Below are 16,862 nucleotides of genomic sequence, written 5' to 3'. Positions count from 1 at the left end.
CGTCTGGCCTTGAGGGCGGCCGCCGATCAGCTGACTGTGTGAGTAGCTACGTCCTATGGCCTTTACTCACCATACAAGCTTAGATGTACAGTTATGGTGAACAAAACATGTAAATACATATATATAACGTCTGTGTATAGTGAATAAATACAGAAAGAGTATTGTGGGAGGTGAATGAGGGTGAGTGAGGTGGTGTTGAGGGAGGGAGTGGCAGTGAGTGGCTCGCTGGTGTTTGGCGATCACTCCTCGTTGCTTTTTGACTCACAAGACCAACTTAGTAGTTCGTTATGGTGTACAAAACATGCAAATACTTATATATAACCTGTGTATATAGTGTAACAACAGCAAAACTATTTGTTTATTGTTTTATGAACATAATAATTGAATCACTAATATGCACACCATAATTTTGAGTACAGCGATGGTTCACACATTTTATAATATAAATATACCACAATTCACTGTATGGAATAATATTACTGCAAAAAAATTAAGAAAAAATCAATCAGAGACATTGAAATAATTAGGTAATAATATATTTGTGGCAACTGCCGTCTGACAGCTCGGGCGGAGCAGACCTCGTCTGGCGAAGGCTCTGCCAACGCCCCTTTTTTGCCACACTTCCCTACCCTATTGTGGCTAAAATATGCCACCTACGATTTTTTTGTTACTTTTTCCGTGATCAGGGAACAAAAATGAACACTTCTATAAGACGAAAGAATTTTTTGGATTTTTTTTTTTTTTTGCGCCTGTGGGTGTGAATTCCATTTGGGCCCCTAGCGGTTTGAGGGTTAAGGGGGCGTCTAATTGGCATCTGGGTCCAAAAATGAAAACTCGTTCGATTTCAATCAAACTTTTCTGGGGGGAGCCCCGTCGGCTCCCCGGAGCTTTACCGGCTGATATGCTAATGTCAGACTTTGGCATCAGTCATGTGTATGGAGTTCTAGGGCCTACCGGGGACCACGAGCCAGAACCTGGCCCCCTCAGAGAGGCAAGGGGAGCAATGGCCTATAGAAACCCCCGTGTGGTTGGAAGCATTCTATGTCTGCCATCGACCGGGTCAAGCATCCAGAAAGGTAAGCATTCCAAAACAAACCCCTATTCTGGTGAAAATTGCTACCTAAGCCGAACTAGTGAATAGAACTCTTCAACAGAAAACACGGAAACTAGTATGACGTCATACGTCACCGCGCCGCTGTCTGCGCAGCTCCCCCCTCCCCGGGAGGGGGAAGGGGGAGCCCCAGACCAATGGTTATGTGCTCCGGCTCCAGTGGTTGTTTCAGCACTGTACCTAGAGTGTGGTGTCTGTTTTCTAGGTGGTGCGTGAGCCGGGTGTGATTCTTCAGTGCTCGGGCTGCATGCGCCTAGGGTTCCCTTCCCTAGGTGCCCTGTAAGTACTGCCCTTGGGGCTTGGGGCCACCTTCCACAAGTTCCTTGGGTCCTGCCCCTGCTTGGCCGTTTACCGCTTGGTTTTCGGCCGCTCTTTGTGTGCTCGGGTGTTCTGTCTCCCTTGTTCGCCTTAGAGTAAGGGGCAGTGTTTGCACTGGTGGGGCGCGGGGTACTGTGCAGCTTGTCTTTACCAATCATAGCGGCCGGCTCTGTTCCGCTTGGGTACGCTGTCCTCTTGCGGGGTTTTCTTTTTCTATTGTTTATATACCTGGTGGGGGGGTCTGCCGTCGTCTTGCCACATACTGTCGCCTCTTTTCGTGCGGCGCAGGCGGAGCCGCTTCAGCTTGCTTTCGGTCTTGGTGTTGCTTCTGCACCGTTAGTCAGCTGTCTTGTGCGTCATTTCACCTCCGGCCTGTTCGTGCGCCGCTTGCACCATCCTGGTCTCTGGTCAGCGTGCTCTGTCTTCTCCTCGGTTGGTAGTGCCCCTTCGGTTCCGGTGTGTTTTTTCGTCGGCTCTTTCCTTTGGGCCTTTGCCTCTGGGGGTCGGTTCGCTGTGTTTTCTTGCTCCTTCGGTTTTAGCGTTTTGGTTGTTTGATGGCAGCAGTCTCCATCTTTTCTGGCGCGGGGTGGGGCTGCTGCATTCTGGAGGGGTCCAGGGTTTGTTGGTGCTTTGTTGGTCGGGCCGGGGGTGTGTCGTTTTTGTGTTCAGTGGCGGCCCTCTGCTGTTGTTTGCGTGCCACGGCGTTTGGGTCCGGAGCGCGTTTTGCGTTGATCCGGTTCTGTTCTTCCCGGTTCGCGGGTGATGGTGTCCCGGGTGGTCAGCCGTGTTCTTGCGGCTAAGCTGCCTGTGTTCTTCCCTCATGCCTGTGGCGTTCGTGGCTTCGCTGCTCTCGCTGCCGTCTGGGCGACGTGGCCTTGCAGTCTTTCGGGCATGGATTTTTGGTGTTCGTGCAGGGGCCTTGCTGCTCGTGGTTCTCGTGTTGTTCCCGGGATTTTCGGGGCTGTGGCGCCTTGGGTTGGCGTTTGCTGCCGGTTGTCTCGCCTCCTTGGGGGGTGCGTGGTGTCCGCCTCCCGGTTTTGTCCCTTTGACCTTCCTCTGTGGGTAGTTAGCTCCGGGGAGCCGACGGGGCTCCCCCCAGAAAACCAGCGTTGAATGTAATGAAACGCCATTTTCTGGGTGAGACCCGGAGGCTCCCCGGCAACCCTCCCTCCCTCCGGTCGGCGTTTTTCGCGTGTTTTGACATCCAGCCTCAGAACTGATGGGTGGATAGCCGGCGTGGGAGGTCTGGGGCTCCCCCTTCCCCCTCCCGGGGAGGGGGGAGCTGCGCAGACAGCGGCGCGGTGACGTATGACGTCATACTAGTTTCCGTGTTTTCTGTTGAAGAGTTCTATTCACTAGTTCGGCTTAGGTAGCAATTTTCACCAGAATAGGGGTTTGTTTTGGAATGCTTACCTTTCTGGATGCTTGACCCGGTCGATGGCAGACATAGAATGCTTCCAACCACACGGGGGTTTCTATAGGCCATTGCTCCCCTTGCCTCTCTGAGGGGGCCAGGTTCTGGCTCGTGGTCCCCGGTAGGCCCTAGAACTCCATACACATGACTGATGCCAAAGTCTGACATTAGCATATCAGCCGGTAAAGCTCCGGGGAGCCTCCGGGTCTCACCCAGAAAATGGCGTTTCATTACATTCAACGCTGGTTTTTTGACATGTTCTATATGAAAAGTGTTTCATCTGGTCCAAGTTTCAGCATCGTAGCATAAATAGGAAGGGAGAAAAAAAATATTGAAGTAGTTGTGAAAATTATGCAAAAATGGTCAAAATCGATTATCAATCAAAAGTGTCAACTAAAATCATAGCTACGACTCTTTGCTATCACAATAGCATATATTAAACAAATATTATAATTAGTTTAATTGGAAAAAATTTTTAAGAAAAAAAAAAAAGGATTTTTCTGGGGGGAGCCCCGTCGGCTCCCCGGAGCTTTACCGGCTGATATGCTAATGTCAGACTTTGGCATCAGTCATGTGTATGGAGTTCTAGGGCCTACCGGGGACCACGGCCAGAACATGGCCCCCTCAGAGAGGCAAGGGGAGCAATGGCCTATAGAAACCCCCGTATGGTTGGAAGCATTCTATGTCTGCCATCGACCGGGTCAAGCATCCAGAAAGGTAAGCATTCCAAAACAAACCCCTATTCTGGTGAAAATTGCTACCTAAAGCCGAACTAGTGGATAGAACTCTTCAACAGAAAATAAGGAAACTAGTATGACGTCATACGTCACCGCGCTGCTGTCTGTGCAGCTCCCCCCTCCCCGGGAGGGGGAAGGGGGAACCCCAGACCTCCCACGCCGGCTATCCACCCATCAGTTCTTCGGCTGATGCTATAGGCAATGGTTATGTGCTCCGGCTCCAGTGGTTGTTTCAGCACTGTACCTAGAGTGTGGTGTCTGTTTTCTAGGTGGTGCGTGAGCCGGGAATGATTCTTCAGTACTCGGACTGCATGCGCCTAGGGTTCCCTTCCCTAGGTGCCCTGTAAGTACTGCCCTTGGGGCTTGGGGCCACCTTCCACTAGTTCCTTGGGTCCTGCCCCTGCTTGGCCGTTTACTGCTTGGTTTTCGGCCGCTCTTTGTGTGCTCGGGTGTTCTGTCTCCCTTGTTCGCCTTAGGAGTAAGGGGCAGTTTTTGCACTGGTGGGGCGCAGGGTACTGTGCAGCTTGTCTTTACCAATCATAGCGGCCGGCTCTGTTCCGTTTGAGTACGCTGTCCTCTTGCGGGGTTTTCTTTTTCTTTTTGTTTATCTACCTGGTGGGGGGTCTGCCTTCGTTCTTGCCCCTTGTGTTCTGAGTATTTTCTGGTGGTACCCCTGCTAGGCCCCGTGAGTGTACACGTCCCGGGGGTTCAGCTCTTAGAAAGTTGTTTGGTAGCTTTGGGTGCCGGTTAGCAGTACCCTGTCTGGGATTACCTGAGCGCGAGTCCTCTTATAGTAAACGCTCGGGACCCTGGGAAACCCCTGGGGGTGCGGGGGTCCAATGGATGTGACCCCAGAGTCCCCCCCTCGCTTCCAGCGAGTTTGAGGGTTGCTCTCACCCTTTGTCTCTGGGTGACTCTCTGTTTTGCCTCCGTCTGCTGCCTGTGGGGTCGGTGACACCTTCGACCCAGAGTCCTGCGAGTTTGGTTGCTCGTTGTGGCTCGGTTACCCAATTGTGCTAACAAAGCGGGTGCGGGCAGCAGGGGCGTTGCACTTGAGCCTTGGTGGTGGCAACGTTCTCGTGGTTTCCTCCCCGGGAGCCCCGGGGCTGCCCCGTTGTAGTTCGTTTTGGGACTTGGGGGTGTTGGTTGCTTCGGTTCCATCCACGCCCCCTTGTCTTTTCCCTGGATCACCCTTCCTGCCTGCATCCGGTTCCTTACCGTCTGTAGGTTCGGGGCGGGGTTTTTGATGGTGTTGAGACTCGGGCAGTCTCGGAATTCCCCTTCCGGGGTAGTGACGGGGGCATTTGAGCCTGTTCCTCCAGCCGTGTTGTACGAGTCTGCGAGTGGGATCCCTTCCTTAGTGTTTTCACGGCTGCCCTGGTTTTCTGGTACGGCCGGGGCTTTGGGGGAACGTCTCGGCCCCGGGGCCTGTCGTGTAAGTTCCCGGGGCTGGGAAGGGGCTGACTTGGGGGGCCTTGGCCCCGTTGGACCCCGTGGGTTTTTTTTTTTATCCCCCTCTAGGCGGGGCTTGTGGTTACGAGGAGTGGGGTTTTTCCTCCCCACTCGCCGTACGTGCTGATGGGCGTCGGCCTCTCCCCGGGCTCGGTTCCTTGGCCTTTGAGTCGGTTGGTTCCGTCCTGTGGGTGGATGTTTCCTCCCATCCCTTTTTGGGACGGTGTTTTCGTCATGTTTCCCCGTTCGATGGGGTTCTGCGTGACATCTGATCTCGGGTGCGCCTGCGCCTTCGTGTGCCTTTGGGACTAGTGTTGGCTTCTGTGTTCTCGAGGGTATGGGAAGGTTTTTCGCTACTTCCCACATTATTGGAACGTCTGTCGGCTCCTCGTCCTTGTCGCCCTGTTGGGCTACTTGTCGCCCTGTTGGGCTACTTGTCGCCCTGTTGGGCTACTTGTCGCCCTGTTGGGCTACTTGTCGCCCGGTTGGGCTACTTGTCGCCCTGTTGGGCTACTTGTCGCCCGGTTGGGCTACTTGTCGCCCGGTTGGGCTACTTGTCGCCCGGTTGGGCTACTTGTCGCCCGGTTGGGCTACTTGTCGCCCTGTTGGGCTACTTGTCGTCCGGTTGGGCTACTTGTCGCCCGGTTGGGCTACTTGTCGCCCAGTTGGGCTACTTGTCGCCCGGTTGGGCTTCTTGTCGTCCGGTTGGGCTACTTGTCGCCCGGTTGGGCTACTTGTCGCCCGGTTGGGCTACTTGTCGCCTGGTTGGGTTCCATTTTGGGCTCTGCTTCTTTGGCCGGTTTTATTGTTCCTGCTTCCTCTTTTGGCTACTTTTCTCGTGCAGTAGTCCTGGCTGGCGCCTTCCTGCAGGGAGGGTGTGCGGTTCGGCCAGCGTGTTATGCGCATGCGCCGTGGAGTTTGTTTTGGTCTGGGATGTGTTTCAGTGCTGGTGTTTTGCACTCTTTTTGCTACAGTGCTTCACCTTTTGTTCTTCTCCCTGGCTGCGGTATGTGCCCCTTCGCGCCGGGGGTGTCCTGGTTCCCAGTTGTGGGGAGGACACCGCAGTTTTCCCTGTGTCATGGGTGTGGACCGCCTCCTTCGCCTCTCCCTGCTCTCCTGCGGGTCCGGAAGGGTCTGGCTCTAGCGTCTTCACCTGGCGGTGCTCCCAGGTTCTTCTGGGCACGGTTGAGTCGTGTCAAGTTCGTGCCACCATTCGCCAGGTGAGTTTCTGCGGTCTGGCGTCTTTTGGCCGGGCGCTGGATGCGGTGTTGTTTATATACCTGTCTTTATTTAGGTATATTTTTGTACGACTGAGACCGTTCGCACACCAGTGACTGTCCCTTTTTCAACCCTTCCTGTCCCCCTCATGTGCATGTCCAACCCATGCTGGAGTCATTCAGGGGACCTACTTGCGAGCATAAGCCTTCTTGCTGGTTCGTCCGTGGACTTCCAGGGCGCACTAGCCTGTTTTCGTATGGCCGTTCCGGCCCGTCCTGGTTGTGGGGGTATGTGGGCCGGTGGACTGCTCCTAGCAGGTGCCTGGTGGGCCACCCTCTGGCCGGTCTAGCCTGGCCTTGGGCCGGGCTTCAGGTGTAAATGAGCTCCCAGTACCTCATCCAGCAGGTATCGAGCGGGGTTTCTCCGCCGTCGGTCGCCTGGTGCAGGTTTCTGGGCCTGTAGGGTTTTGTCGTGTCTCCGTTGGCCCTGTCTGGGGTCTGCCTGCTCCGTTCTCTGCCTTTGCAGAAGGGAGTTGCTACTTACATGTTGCATGTTGCAGTGGTGCCTGTTGCTGCTGCTGCACGTTTGCATTGGTACCGTGTTTCACGGTGGCGTGTCCTTGTTCCTGTGTCCGGTTGTGGAGTGGCACTTTGCTGCCGTTTTGTGCCTGGGGATTGCGTGGGGTTTTTTCTGTCCCTGCCTGATTGTCCACCCCTGGTTGTTCTCCTGGGGTTTTTGTGCTTCTGCTCTTTCTTCCTGCCTCCTCTGCGGCAGGGATGTTCTGCGTGTGTTCTTAGGTGTTGGCCAGCCTGTGTCCTGTGATGTGCTTCTTTGTCTCGGTCTATTGCAGTTGTTCGTACCCCTTGGTTCGGGTACTGTTCTGGCGGCGACCCTTCCGCCTTCTTTGGTTTCCTAGCTTGGCCTGCCGGTTGTTTTTTTTTTGGGGGTCTTGCGATGTCTCGCGTCGGACCCGTCGTTTCTGAACTCCTGGCGGGCTTGCATGCTTTGGGGAGTTTTTCTGTTCGGCAGACGTTCCATCTCCTTGTGCCGCCTGGGTTTCGGTGGTCGCGCCCTAGATCTACCCGCGGCTCCGCCTTTTCCTGGGCTCGGAGGGGCCTTGTCGGGGCTGCTTATGTTCTGCCTCGCGGTCTCGCCCCCGGTTGGTGGTCGGGTGGCTTCGTGGTAGGTGTCCCACCTGCGTGCTTCTCTTGGCGGCAGTATGGGGTATTTTGGCGATCCTTCCTTTTCCTGTCTCTTCTTAGGTGGTTACTCTTGTTGGCTTGGTTTACTCTCGGCTTGGTTTTCTGGTGGGGGTTGGGGGCTGTCGTCTTGCCACATACTGTCGCCTCTTTTCGTGCGGCGCGGGCGGAGCCGCTTCAGCTTGCTTTCGGTCTTGGTGTTACTTTTGCACCGTTAGTCAGCTGTCTTGTGCGTCGTTTCACCTCCGGCCTGTTCGTGCGCCGCTTGCACCATCCTGGTCTCTGGTCAGCGTGCTATGTCTTCTCCTCGGTTGGTAGTGCCCCTTCGGTTCCGGTGTGTTTTTTCGTCGGCTCTTTCCTTTGGGCCTTTGCCTCTGGGGGTCGAGTCGCTGAGTTTTCTTGCTCCTTCGGTTTTAGCGTTTTGGTTGTTTGGTGGCAGCAGTCTCCATCTTTTCTGGCCCGGGGTGGGGCTGCTGCATTCTGGAGGGGGTCCAGGGTTTGTTGGTGCTTCATTGGTCGGGCCGGGGGTGTGTCGTTTTTGTGTTCAGTGGCGGCCCTCCGCTGTTGTTTGCGTGCCACGGCGTTTGGGTCCGGAGCGCGTTTTGCGTTGATCCGGTTCTGTTCTTCCCGGTTCGCGGGTGATAGTGTCCCGAGTGGTCAGCCGTGTTCTTGCGGCTAAGCTGCCTGTGTTCTTCCCTCATGCCTGTGGCGTTTGTGGCTTCGCTGCTCTCGCTGCCGTCTGGGCGACGTGGCCTTGCGGTCTTTCGGGCATGGATTTTTGGTGTTCGTGCAGGGGCCTTGCTGCTCGTGGTTCTCGTGTTGTTCCCGGGATTTTTCGGGCTGTGGCGCCTTGGGTTGGCGTTTGCTGCCGGTTGTCTCGCCTCCTTGGGGGGTGCGTGGTGTCCGCCTCCCAGTTCTGTTCCTTTGACCTTCCTCTGTGGGTAGTTAGCTCCGGGGAGCCGACGGGGCTCCCCCCAGAAAACCAGCGTTGAATGTAATGAAACGCCATTTTCTGGGTGAGACCCGGAGGCTCCCCGGCAACCCTCCCTCCCTCCGGTTGGCATTTTTCGCGTGTTTTGACATCCAGCCTCTGAACTGATAGGTGGATAGCCGGCGTGGGAGGTCTGGGGCTCCCCCTTCCCCCTCCCGGGGAGGGGGGAGCTGCGGAGACAGCGGCGCGGTGACGTATGACGTCATACTAGTTTCCTTGTTTTCTATTGAGGAGTTCTATCCACTAGTTCGGCTTTAGGTAGCAATTTTCACCAGAATAGGGGTTTGTTTTGGAATGCTTACCTTTCTGGATGCTTGACCCGGTCGATGGGAGACATAGAATGCTTCCAACCACACGGGGGTTTCTATAGGCCATTGCTCCCCTTGCCTCTCTGAGGGGGCCAGGTTCTGGCCGTGGTCCCCGGTAAGCCCTAGAACTCCATACACATGACTGATGCCAAAGTCTGACATTAGCATATCATCCGGTAAAGCTCTAGGGAGCCTCCGGGTCTCACCCAGAAAATGGCGTTTCATTACATTCAACGCTGTTTTTTTTTTTTTTTTTTTTTTTTTTTTTTTTGGGGGCGATTTGCATCAAACTTACACACCTGACTGTACTTAAGCCTATCTGTAAGGATGCCAATTTTGGAGAAAATTGGTTGATGTCAACCTCAGCCACAGATTTTAGAACCTTAGACTTTATTCATTTCTGTTTTTTTTTTTTTTTCAATTGACGCAAACGTTTACAAAACTGATGTCGGAAAATCCGACACCATTTAATATCATACAGACAGATAATAATTGCTGCTGTATTACCAACAAGTTACCCATAGAAAACGTAACTTGTAGTGGAATTACCGTCTAAAGAAAACGGGATATCATCACCACATACCATTATAAATTCACCACCTATTATGGTGGGAATTATTCTTAAATACATTAGTCTTTGGACTTTACCATTATAAAAACATCTCATATAAATTAACTTAATTATCAATATTAAAGTAGAGTAAATGTGACCCTTCTATCACTTATTGACATCTGGACAATGTAGGCCAGGCGTCAGTGGGGAGGGAGGGCAGCCATTGTTTGTACTAGACCAGAGGCACACGGGAGCAAATACGGCTCCTGTTAATTTTACTTGGACGTAGTGTTATGGAAACCAAAGGTGTACCATCTTCAACACGCTGTCAACAAATCAAGTTAAGTGTTCTTTCCGAAACCCATTATCTATCATTAGTGGCCATTAATGTCATTGGGTAGGGTGAACCGGTTAGATCACGAAATCGCCTCATACTAAAGGTAATTAAGCCAGGTCTTCATTGTTCCATGTACAGTATTTTCTCTGACATAGCTTGTCATATATAGGTATCTGGCTTTACAGCTAGCGCCCTTTTGACAGGTCAAGACGAGGAAGCATGCTTTGTACATCTGTTACCAGGGTGATGGAAGCTACCTCAAAGAGGGAAAATGTGGCGTCTACAACCTAGTTATACCTGGTGGACTAAAGCTTGCTGTACAAATAAGATAAGGAACCTCTTCAATGTATGTAGTCTAATACTGTAGTTTGATTGGCTGCATATATATAAATTAAATTTATATAAACCCCCCTAATGTGTAGAGGATCGATTTGTGAGATTATGAGATTATTGCAGAAATACAATCCACTTATCATTATACAAATTGCTATCGAAGTATATAAATTAACGTAAATATAAATTCATATAAATCAAATAAATATAAATCTCACAGGTCGGTTCCCACAACTGATTCCTTTTTTATTCAATTTACATGAAACTTGCACAGTATATGTGGAGGGCATGTCTCTACATTCGGGGGCTTTCATTTTTCTCTAAGTTCATTTATTGATTTTATAATAGCAATAAACATGCCATATTTGCAAAAAAAATTTGGGGAACTTTGAACATTTGTATTAGGAAAACTAAAGATGTTTTGGAAATTCTAAAGCCCCAAATCATTTATTATATGCCAATGTGTCAGAAAAGTGTCACAGAATAATTATATCTGAAACGTGTGTTCTGAAGTGTGGACTTGAAAATGTGTAAAAAACGTTGAAAAAAAAAACTCCCTTTCTATTTACGCTGCAGTACTGAAACTTGGGACAATTTAAGCACTTTTCATATAAAACTAGAAAATTAATATTGGTTGACATTGAACAGCTTTCATCTATAATCCTCTGACGCCCCCTTAAAGAATGCAAAGAGGAGCTTTGTGACCCACTGTCAACCATATATAATAAATCAATAGAGTCAGACAGAGTGCCAGAGTTTTGGAAAGTTGCTAATGTGATACTAGTTTTTAAGAAAGGAGATAGATCACTTGCATCTAACTATCGACCAATTAGCCTAACGTCTATTGTGGGAAAGTTACTCGAATCTATAATAGCAAATAAAATTCGTCTTCATCTTGAAAAACATAAATTAATAATTGAGTCGCAACATGGTTTTATAAATGGCCGTTCATGTTTAACAAATTTGTTATCTTTTTATTCTAGCATAGTTGAGGCAGTTGATAGTGGTAAGGATTGTGATGTTGTGTACCTTGACTTAAGCAAAGATTTTGATACAGTGCCACATGAAAGACTGATTAAAAAGATAGAGGCTCATGGTATTGGGGGTGCTATATTAAGCTGGATTAGGGCATGGATATACCAAAGGAAACAGAGTTAGTATAAATGGAGTCAAGTCAGAGTGGGAAAATGTTGTAAGTGGAGTGCCTCAATGCTCTGTCCTGGGACCTCTGTTGTTTATAATATATATAAGTGATTTAGATTCAGGTTTGAGTAGCAACATTTGCAAATTTGCTGATGATACGAAAATCGGTAGGGAAATTAATTCGGAGGAGGACTCACTATCACTTCAAGTTGATCTAGATAGGGTTTTGAAATGGTCAAAGGATTAGCAGATGCAGTTTAATGCTAATAAATGTAAAGTTCTGAGGTTAGGTAATGATGATAGAGTTACAAGATACAAGCTAGATGGTGTTGAGATTGCGAAGTCGGACTGCGAAAGGGATCTGGAAGTTATGATTAGTAAGAATTTAAAACAAAAGGATCAATGCATAAATGTTCGTAATAAGGCAAATCGGACACTTGGATTTATTAATCGCAGCGTTAGTAACAAGACACCTGGTGTGGTTCTCAAGCTATATCTTGCTCTAGTTAGGCCCCATTTAGATTATGCAGTTCAGTTTTGGTCGCCATATTATAGAATGGATATAAATTCACTTGAACGTGTCCAGCGTAGGATGACTAAGTTAATTCCCCAAATTAGAAATCTTTCATATGAAAAAAGATTAACAAAGCTTAAGTTGCATTCACTGGAAAGGCGAAGAGTTAGGGGTGACATGATAGAGGTTTACAAGTGGGTGAATGGACATAACAAAGGGGATATTAATAGGGTATTAAAAGTATCAACACAAGACAGAACACGAAACAATGGGTATAAATTGGATAAGTTTAGATTTATTAAAAACTTGGGTAAATACTGGTTCAGTAACAGGGTTGTTGATTTGTGGAACCAATTGCCGCGTAACGTGGTGGAGGTGGGGTCCCTCGAGTGTTTCAAGCATGGGTTGGACATGTATATGAGTGGGATTGGGTGGTTATAAATAGGAGCTGCCTCGTATGGGCCAATAGCCTTCTGCAGTTACCTTTGTTCTTATGTTCTTATGTTCATGCAGTGTATGATGGCCACTATACTGTTTGGACACAATACCGGCTTACTTGCATAGTTCTAGTAAATAAAACATGTAGATAAGTATATATAACATGTGTAAATAGTGTAATAAAAACAATGACAGTATAAGAACATAAGAACAAAGGTAACTGCAGAAGGCCTATTGGCCCATACGAGGCAGCTCCTATTCTATAACCACTCAATCCCACTCATATACTTGTCCAACCCGCACTTGAAACAATCGAAGGACACCACCTCCACCACGTTACGCGGCAATTGGTTCCACAAATCAACAACCCTGTTACTGAACCAGTATTTACCCAAGTCTTTCCTAAATCTAAACTTATCCAATTTATGCCCATTGTTTCGTGTTCTGTCTTGTGTTGATATTCTTAATACCCTATTAATATCCCCCCTGTTATGTCCATTCATCCACTTGTAAACCTCTATCATGTCACCCCTAACTCTTCGCCTTTCCAGTGAATGCAACTTAAGCTTTGTTAATCTTTCTTCATATGAAAGATTTCTAATTTGGGGAATTAACTTAGTCATCCTACGCTGGACACGTTCAAGTGAATTTATATCCATTCTATAATACAGAGACCAAAACTGAACTGCATAATCTAAATGGGGCCTAACCAGAGCAAGATATAGCTTAAGAACCACACCAGGTGTCTTGTTTAGTCTAACGCTTTGATTAATAAATCCCAGTGTCCTATTCGCCTTATTACGAACATTCATGCATTGATCCTTTTGTTTTAAATTCTTACTACGGTAATCATAACTCCCAGATCCCTTTCGCAATCCGACTTCGCAATCTCAACACCATCTAGCTCGTATCTTGTATGGTGGGAGGAGCAATGTTGGCGAGTAAGATGTTGGAGTGAGGGAGGGCCTGTGTGGGTGTGGCTGCTCACACTCGCGGTGTTCTGAATGTGTTGATGGTAAATGTATATAGTGTGTGACAGTGTATAGTGTGTACATATGTTGTAAATATACATAAATGAACATGAAACATTGGTGTGAATAACTGTATGATGGGAGGGGCAATGTTGGCGAAGTGAGGGAGGGCTGGCTGGGTGTGGCTGCTCACACTCGCGGTGTTCTGAATGTGTTGATGGTGAATGTATATAGTGTGTGACAGTGTATAATCTGTAAATAGATTGTATATATACATAAATTAGCATGATACATGGTAATTATGTGCAAGATATGTGTACACAAGTGTCATGCACGTAACAGTGTCCTTGGACAGTACGGATGTTTTACTACCATAATGTAGTGTCGTGTTCATTATACATAGGATTAGCACGTAAAAACAAATAAAATGTATTTGGAACTGTGCGCAAAAAATGAACAAAAATATATTCGCGGCAACTCGCGCGCCCCGCCCCGGGCGCCCCACCGGCGCCGAGAGCATACTGCTCTGGCGCACGGGGAATGATGACGTCACGCCCCACCTTTCGGACCCCATAGCAGCCAAAGTAAGTACAATTTCGAACTTCCGTTGCTATACCCATATACAGGGAGGGGTTTTTGACACTTTCAGAAGAAAAAATAATTTTTTCCCGAGGTTTCATTTCCTGCGCACTGGGGGGGGTGTCATATTTATAGGCCGCACAGTTAAAGGGTTAAGCAAAGTTAGTTTTGACTGCCAGCTGCTGAAGCCTCACTGGTTGAAGGCATTTGGCTTGCTTGTGACGCCTCGCTTGTTGAAGGCGCTTGCTTGCTTGCACCTCACTTGTTGAAGGCGCTTGGCTTGCCTGTGGCGCCTCACTTGTTGAAGGCATTTGGCTGCCTGTGACGCCTCACTGGTTGAACAACACATAACTTGTCTTTAATTGCTAGGACAACCTTCTTCCTCTTAACACCTCCACAATGATTGATGCTACTACCAGACATAGTCTTGGCCAAAAATGTTCAAAGTTACTATGAAAATAAAAAAGTTACAGTACAACCTCGATTCAACGTACCCCGATTCAACGAATCTCAGGCTAGTTTGCACACTTTTCAGGCCGAATTTACTCACCCGGTTTGACGAACAATGGTTAGCCGAAGCGAGGGATGTTCGGATTTGGTTACGATGTCCAGACAGAGTTCACAGACTGGTGGAAAACTTTCCAATTCTATAACAGATTACAAATAATATTTCTCTCATATGACAAGTTGGATCACACAAGTGGATCACACAAGTAGACCACACAAATGGACCACACATGTGGACCACAAGTGGTCCACAAGCTGACGATTTTGGGACAGAGTTCACAGAGTGGTGGAAAACTTTCTCATTCTATCACAGATTACAATTAATAATTCCTTCATAAGAAGTTGGATCACACAAGTGAACCATATGAACCAAACACCAGCCAAAATGGTCCACACAAACACCAGCCAAAATAGTCCACACAAACACCAGCCAGTGATCCACACAAGTGAACAACTGAGTTTCCATGATTTTCGTTCACTGATTTGGGGCACACGTATCTTTGTACATTAATTTAAAGGATGAAGCGTGATTACCTAGCTACATGTGGTAAAATCTCCTTATAGACATTTTCTGCGATGAAACAAGATGAGTGAGGGTGGACAGATAAGAGAATACTATACTGTAAACCTCACTTGACAGTGAGGTTTCACTCACTTTCGTCTGTGTGTCGTCATAGTTCAGTGACCCATGACTTGAAAGTTTCATATTAATAAATAATTTCTAAAACCAGTGTTTTAATAGCTTTTTATTATCCTAATTAAACTAAACTAAATAAAACCGAAAATATGCTGTAACATGATAGACATCTGCTCTTTGAGAAATTACTGTATGTTATTGGAACAACTCCAGCGTGAGTGGACGGGTCTAATCCCTGTACACACACCATGCTTGTTTCATATCCCTCCCTCCCCCCTCCCTCTCCCCCCCCCCCCTCTCTCTCTCTCTCTCTCCCCCCATCCATCCATCCATCCCCTCCCTCCACCCATCCCCTCCCTCCACCCATCCCCTCCCTCCATCCATCCATCCATCCCCTCCATCCATCCATCCATCCATCCATCCATCCATCCATCCATCCATCCATCCATCCATCCATCCCCTCCCTCCATCCCTTTCATCCATCCATCCATCCTCTTCCTCCATCCATCCATCCATCCCCTTCCTCCATCCATCCCCTCCATCCATCCATCCATCCCCTCCCTCCATCCATCCATCCATCCCCTCCCTCCATCCATCCCCTCTATCCATCCCCTCCCTCCATCCATCCATCCATCCCCCCCTCCATCCATCCATCCATCCCCTCCCTCCATCCATCCCCTCCATCCATCCATCCATCCCCTCCCTCCCTCCCTCCATCCACTCCCTCCCTCCATCCATCCCCTCCCTCCATCCATCCCCTCCCTCCATCCCCTCCCTCCCTCCATCCATCCATCCCCCCCTCCATCCATCCATCCATCCCCTCCCTCCCTCCATCCATCCATCCATCCCCTCCCTCCATCCATCCCCGCTCCATCCATCCATCCATCCCCTCCCTCCATCCATTCCCTCCCTCCCTCCATCCATCCATCCATCCCCCCCCCCCTCCATCCATCCATCCATCCCCTCCCTCCATCCATCCATTCATCCATCCATCCATCCATCCATCCATCCATCCATCCATCCATCCATCCCCTTCCTCCCTCCCTCCATCCACTCCCTCCCTCCATCCATCCCCCTCCATCCATCCATCCCCTCCCTCCCTCCCTCCATCCACTCCATCCATCCATCCATCCTTCCCCTCCCTCCATCCATCCTATCCATCCATCCATCCTTCCCCTCCCTCCCTCCATCCATCCATCCATCCCCTCCATCCATCCATCCATCCCCTCCCTCCATCCATCCTATCCATCCATCCATCCTTCCCCTCCCTCCCTCCATCCATCCATCCATCCATCCATCTATCCATCCCCTCCCTCCATCCCCTCCCTCCATCCATCCCTGCTCCATCCATCCATCCATCCCCTCCCTCCATCCATTCCCTCCCTCCCCTCCATCCATCCATCCATCCCCTCCCTCCATCCTCTCCCTCCATCCATCCCCGCTCCATCCATCCCCTCCCTCCATCCATCCCCTCCCGCCATCCATCCCCTCCCGCCATCCATCCCCTCCCGCCATCCATCCCCCCTCCATCCATCCATCCATCCATCCCCTCCCTCCATCCATCCATCCATCCCCTCCCTCCATCCCCTCCTCCCATCCATCCCCTCCTCCCATCCATCCCCCCTCCATCCATCCCCTCCCTCCATCCATCCCCTCCCTCCATCCATCCATCCATCCATCCCCTCCCTCCATCCATCCATCCATCCCCTCCCTCCATCCATCCATCCCCTCCATCCATCCATCCATCCATCCCCCCCTCCATCCCCTCCCTCCATCCCCTTTCTCCTCCATCCATCCAGAATTGAAGAAACAAATCAAGTTAAAAAAAAGTTAACTGGGTCAGAGTTAGGGTTATCAGCGAGTCGGTCCCTTCACCACCACCGACACACCTCCCCCCCCCACCCCTACAGCCCATACACACACACACACTCACACACTCAAATCATCCATCCTTCCATCCCTCCCTCCATCCTACCATCAATCCATCTCCATCCTCTCCTTCCCTGCCTCCCTCCGTGCCTGTCTCCCTCTGTGCCTGCCTCCCTCCCTGCCTCTCCCTCACAAGCTCTGCCTGCCCACCTCCCTCCCAACCTCCCACTGAT

The 16,862-nt window shown here is 49.7% G+C and overlaps 1 protein-coding gene across 3 annotated transcripts in view; it reads left to right on the top strand.

Moving 5' to 3' along the window:
- Window positions 1-16,862, top strand: part of LOC123756891 (piggyBac transposable element-derived protein 4) — a 244,916-nt gene that overhangs the window by 203,648 nt on the left and 24,406 nt on the right. The window contains exon 2 of one of the 3 annotated variants that reach the window (XM_069320453.1): window positions 9,842-9,984. The exons of the other annotated variants lie outside the window; for them this stretch is intronic. Within the exon in view, the coding sequence (XP_069176554.1) occupies window positions 9,910-9,984 (75 nt within the window). The 5' untranslated portion in view covers window positions 9,842-9,909. The remainder of the gene's footprint in view (window positions 1-9,841; window positions 9,985-16,862) is intronic. 3 annotated transcript variants of the gene reach the window in all.

The sequence above is a fragment of the Procambarus clarkii genome, unplaced genomic scaffold (genome assembly GCF_040958095.1).
Source record: "Procambarus clarkii isolate CNS0578487 unplaced genomic scaffold, FALCON_Pclarkii_2.0 HiC_scaffold_136, whole genome shotgun sequence".
Classification (NCBI taxonomy): domain Eukaryota; kingdom Metazoa; phylum Arthropoda; class Malacostraca; order Decapoda; family Cambaridae; genus Procambarus; species Procambarus clarkii.
Note: the sequence above shows the minus strand (reverse complement) of the source record. Positions and strands in the feature narration are given on the sequence as shown.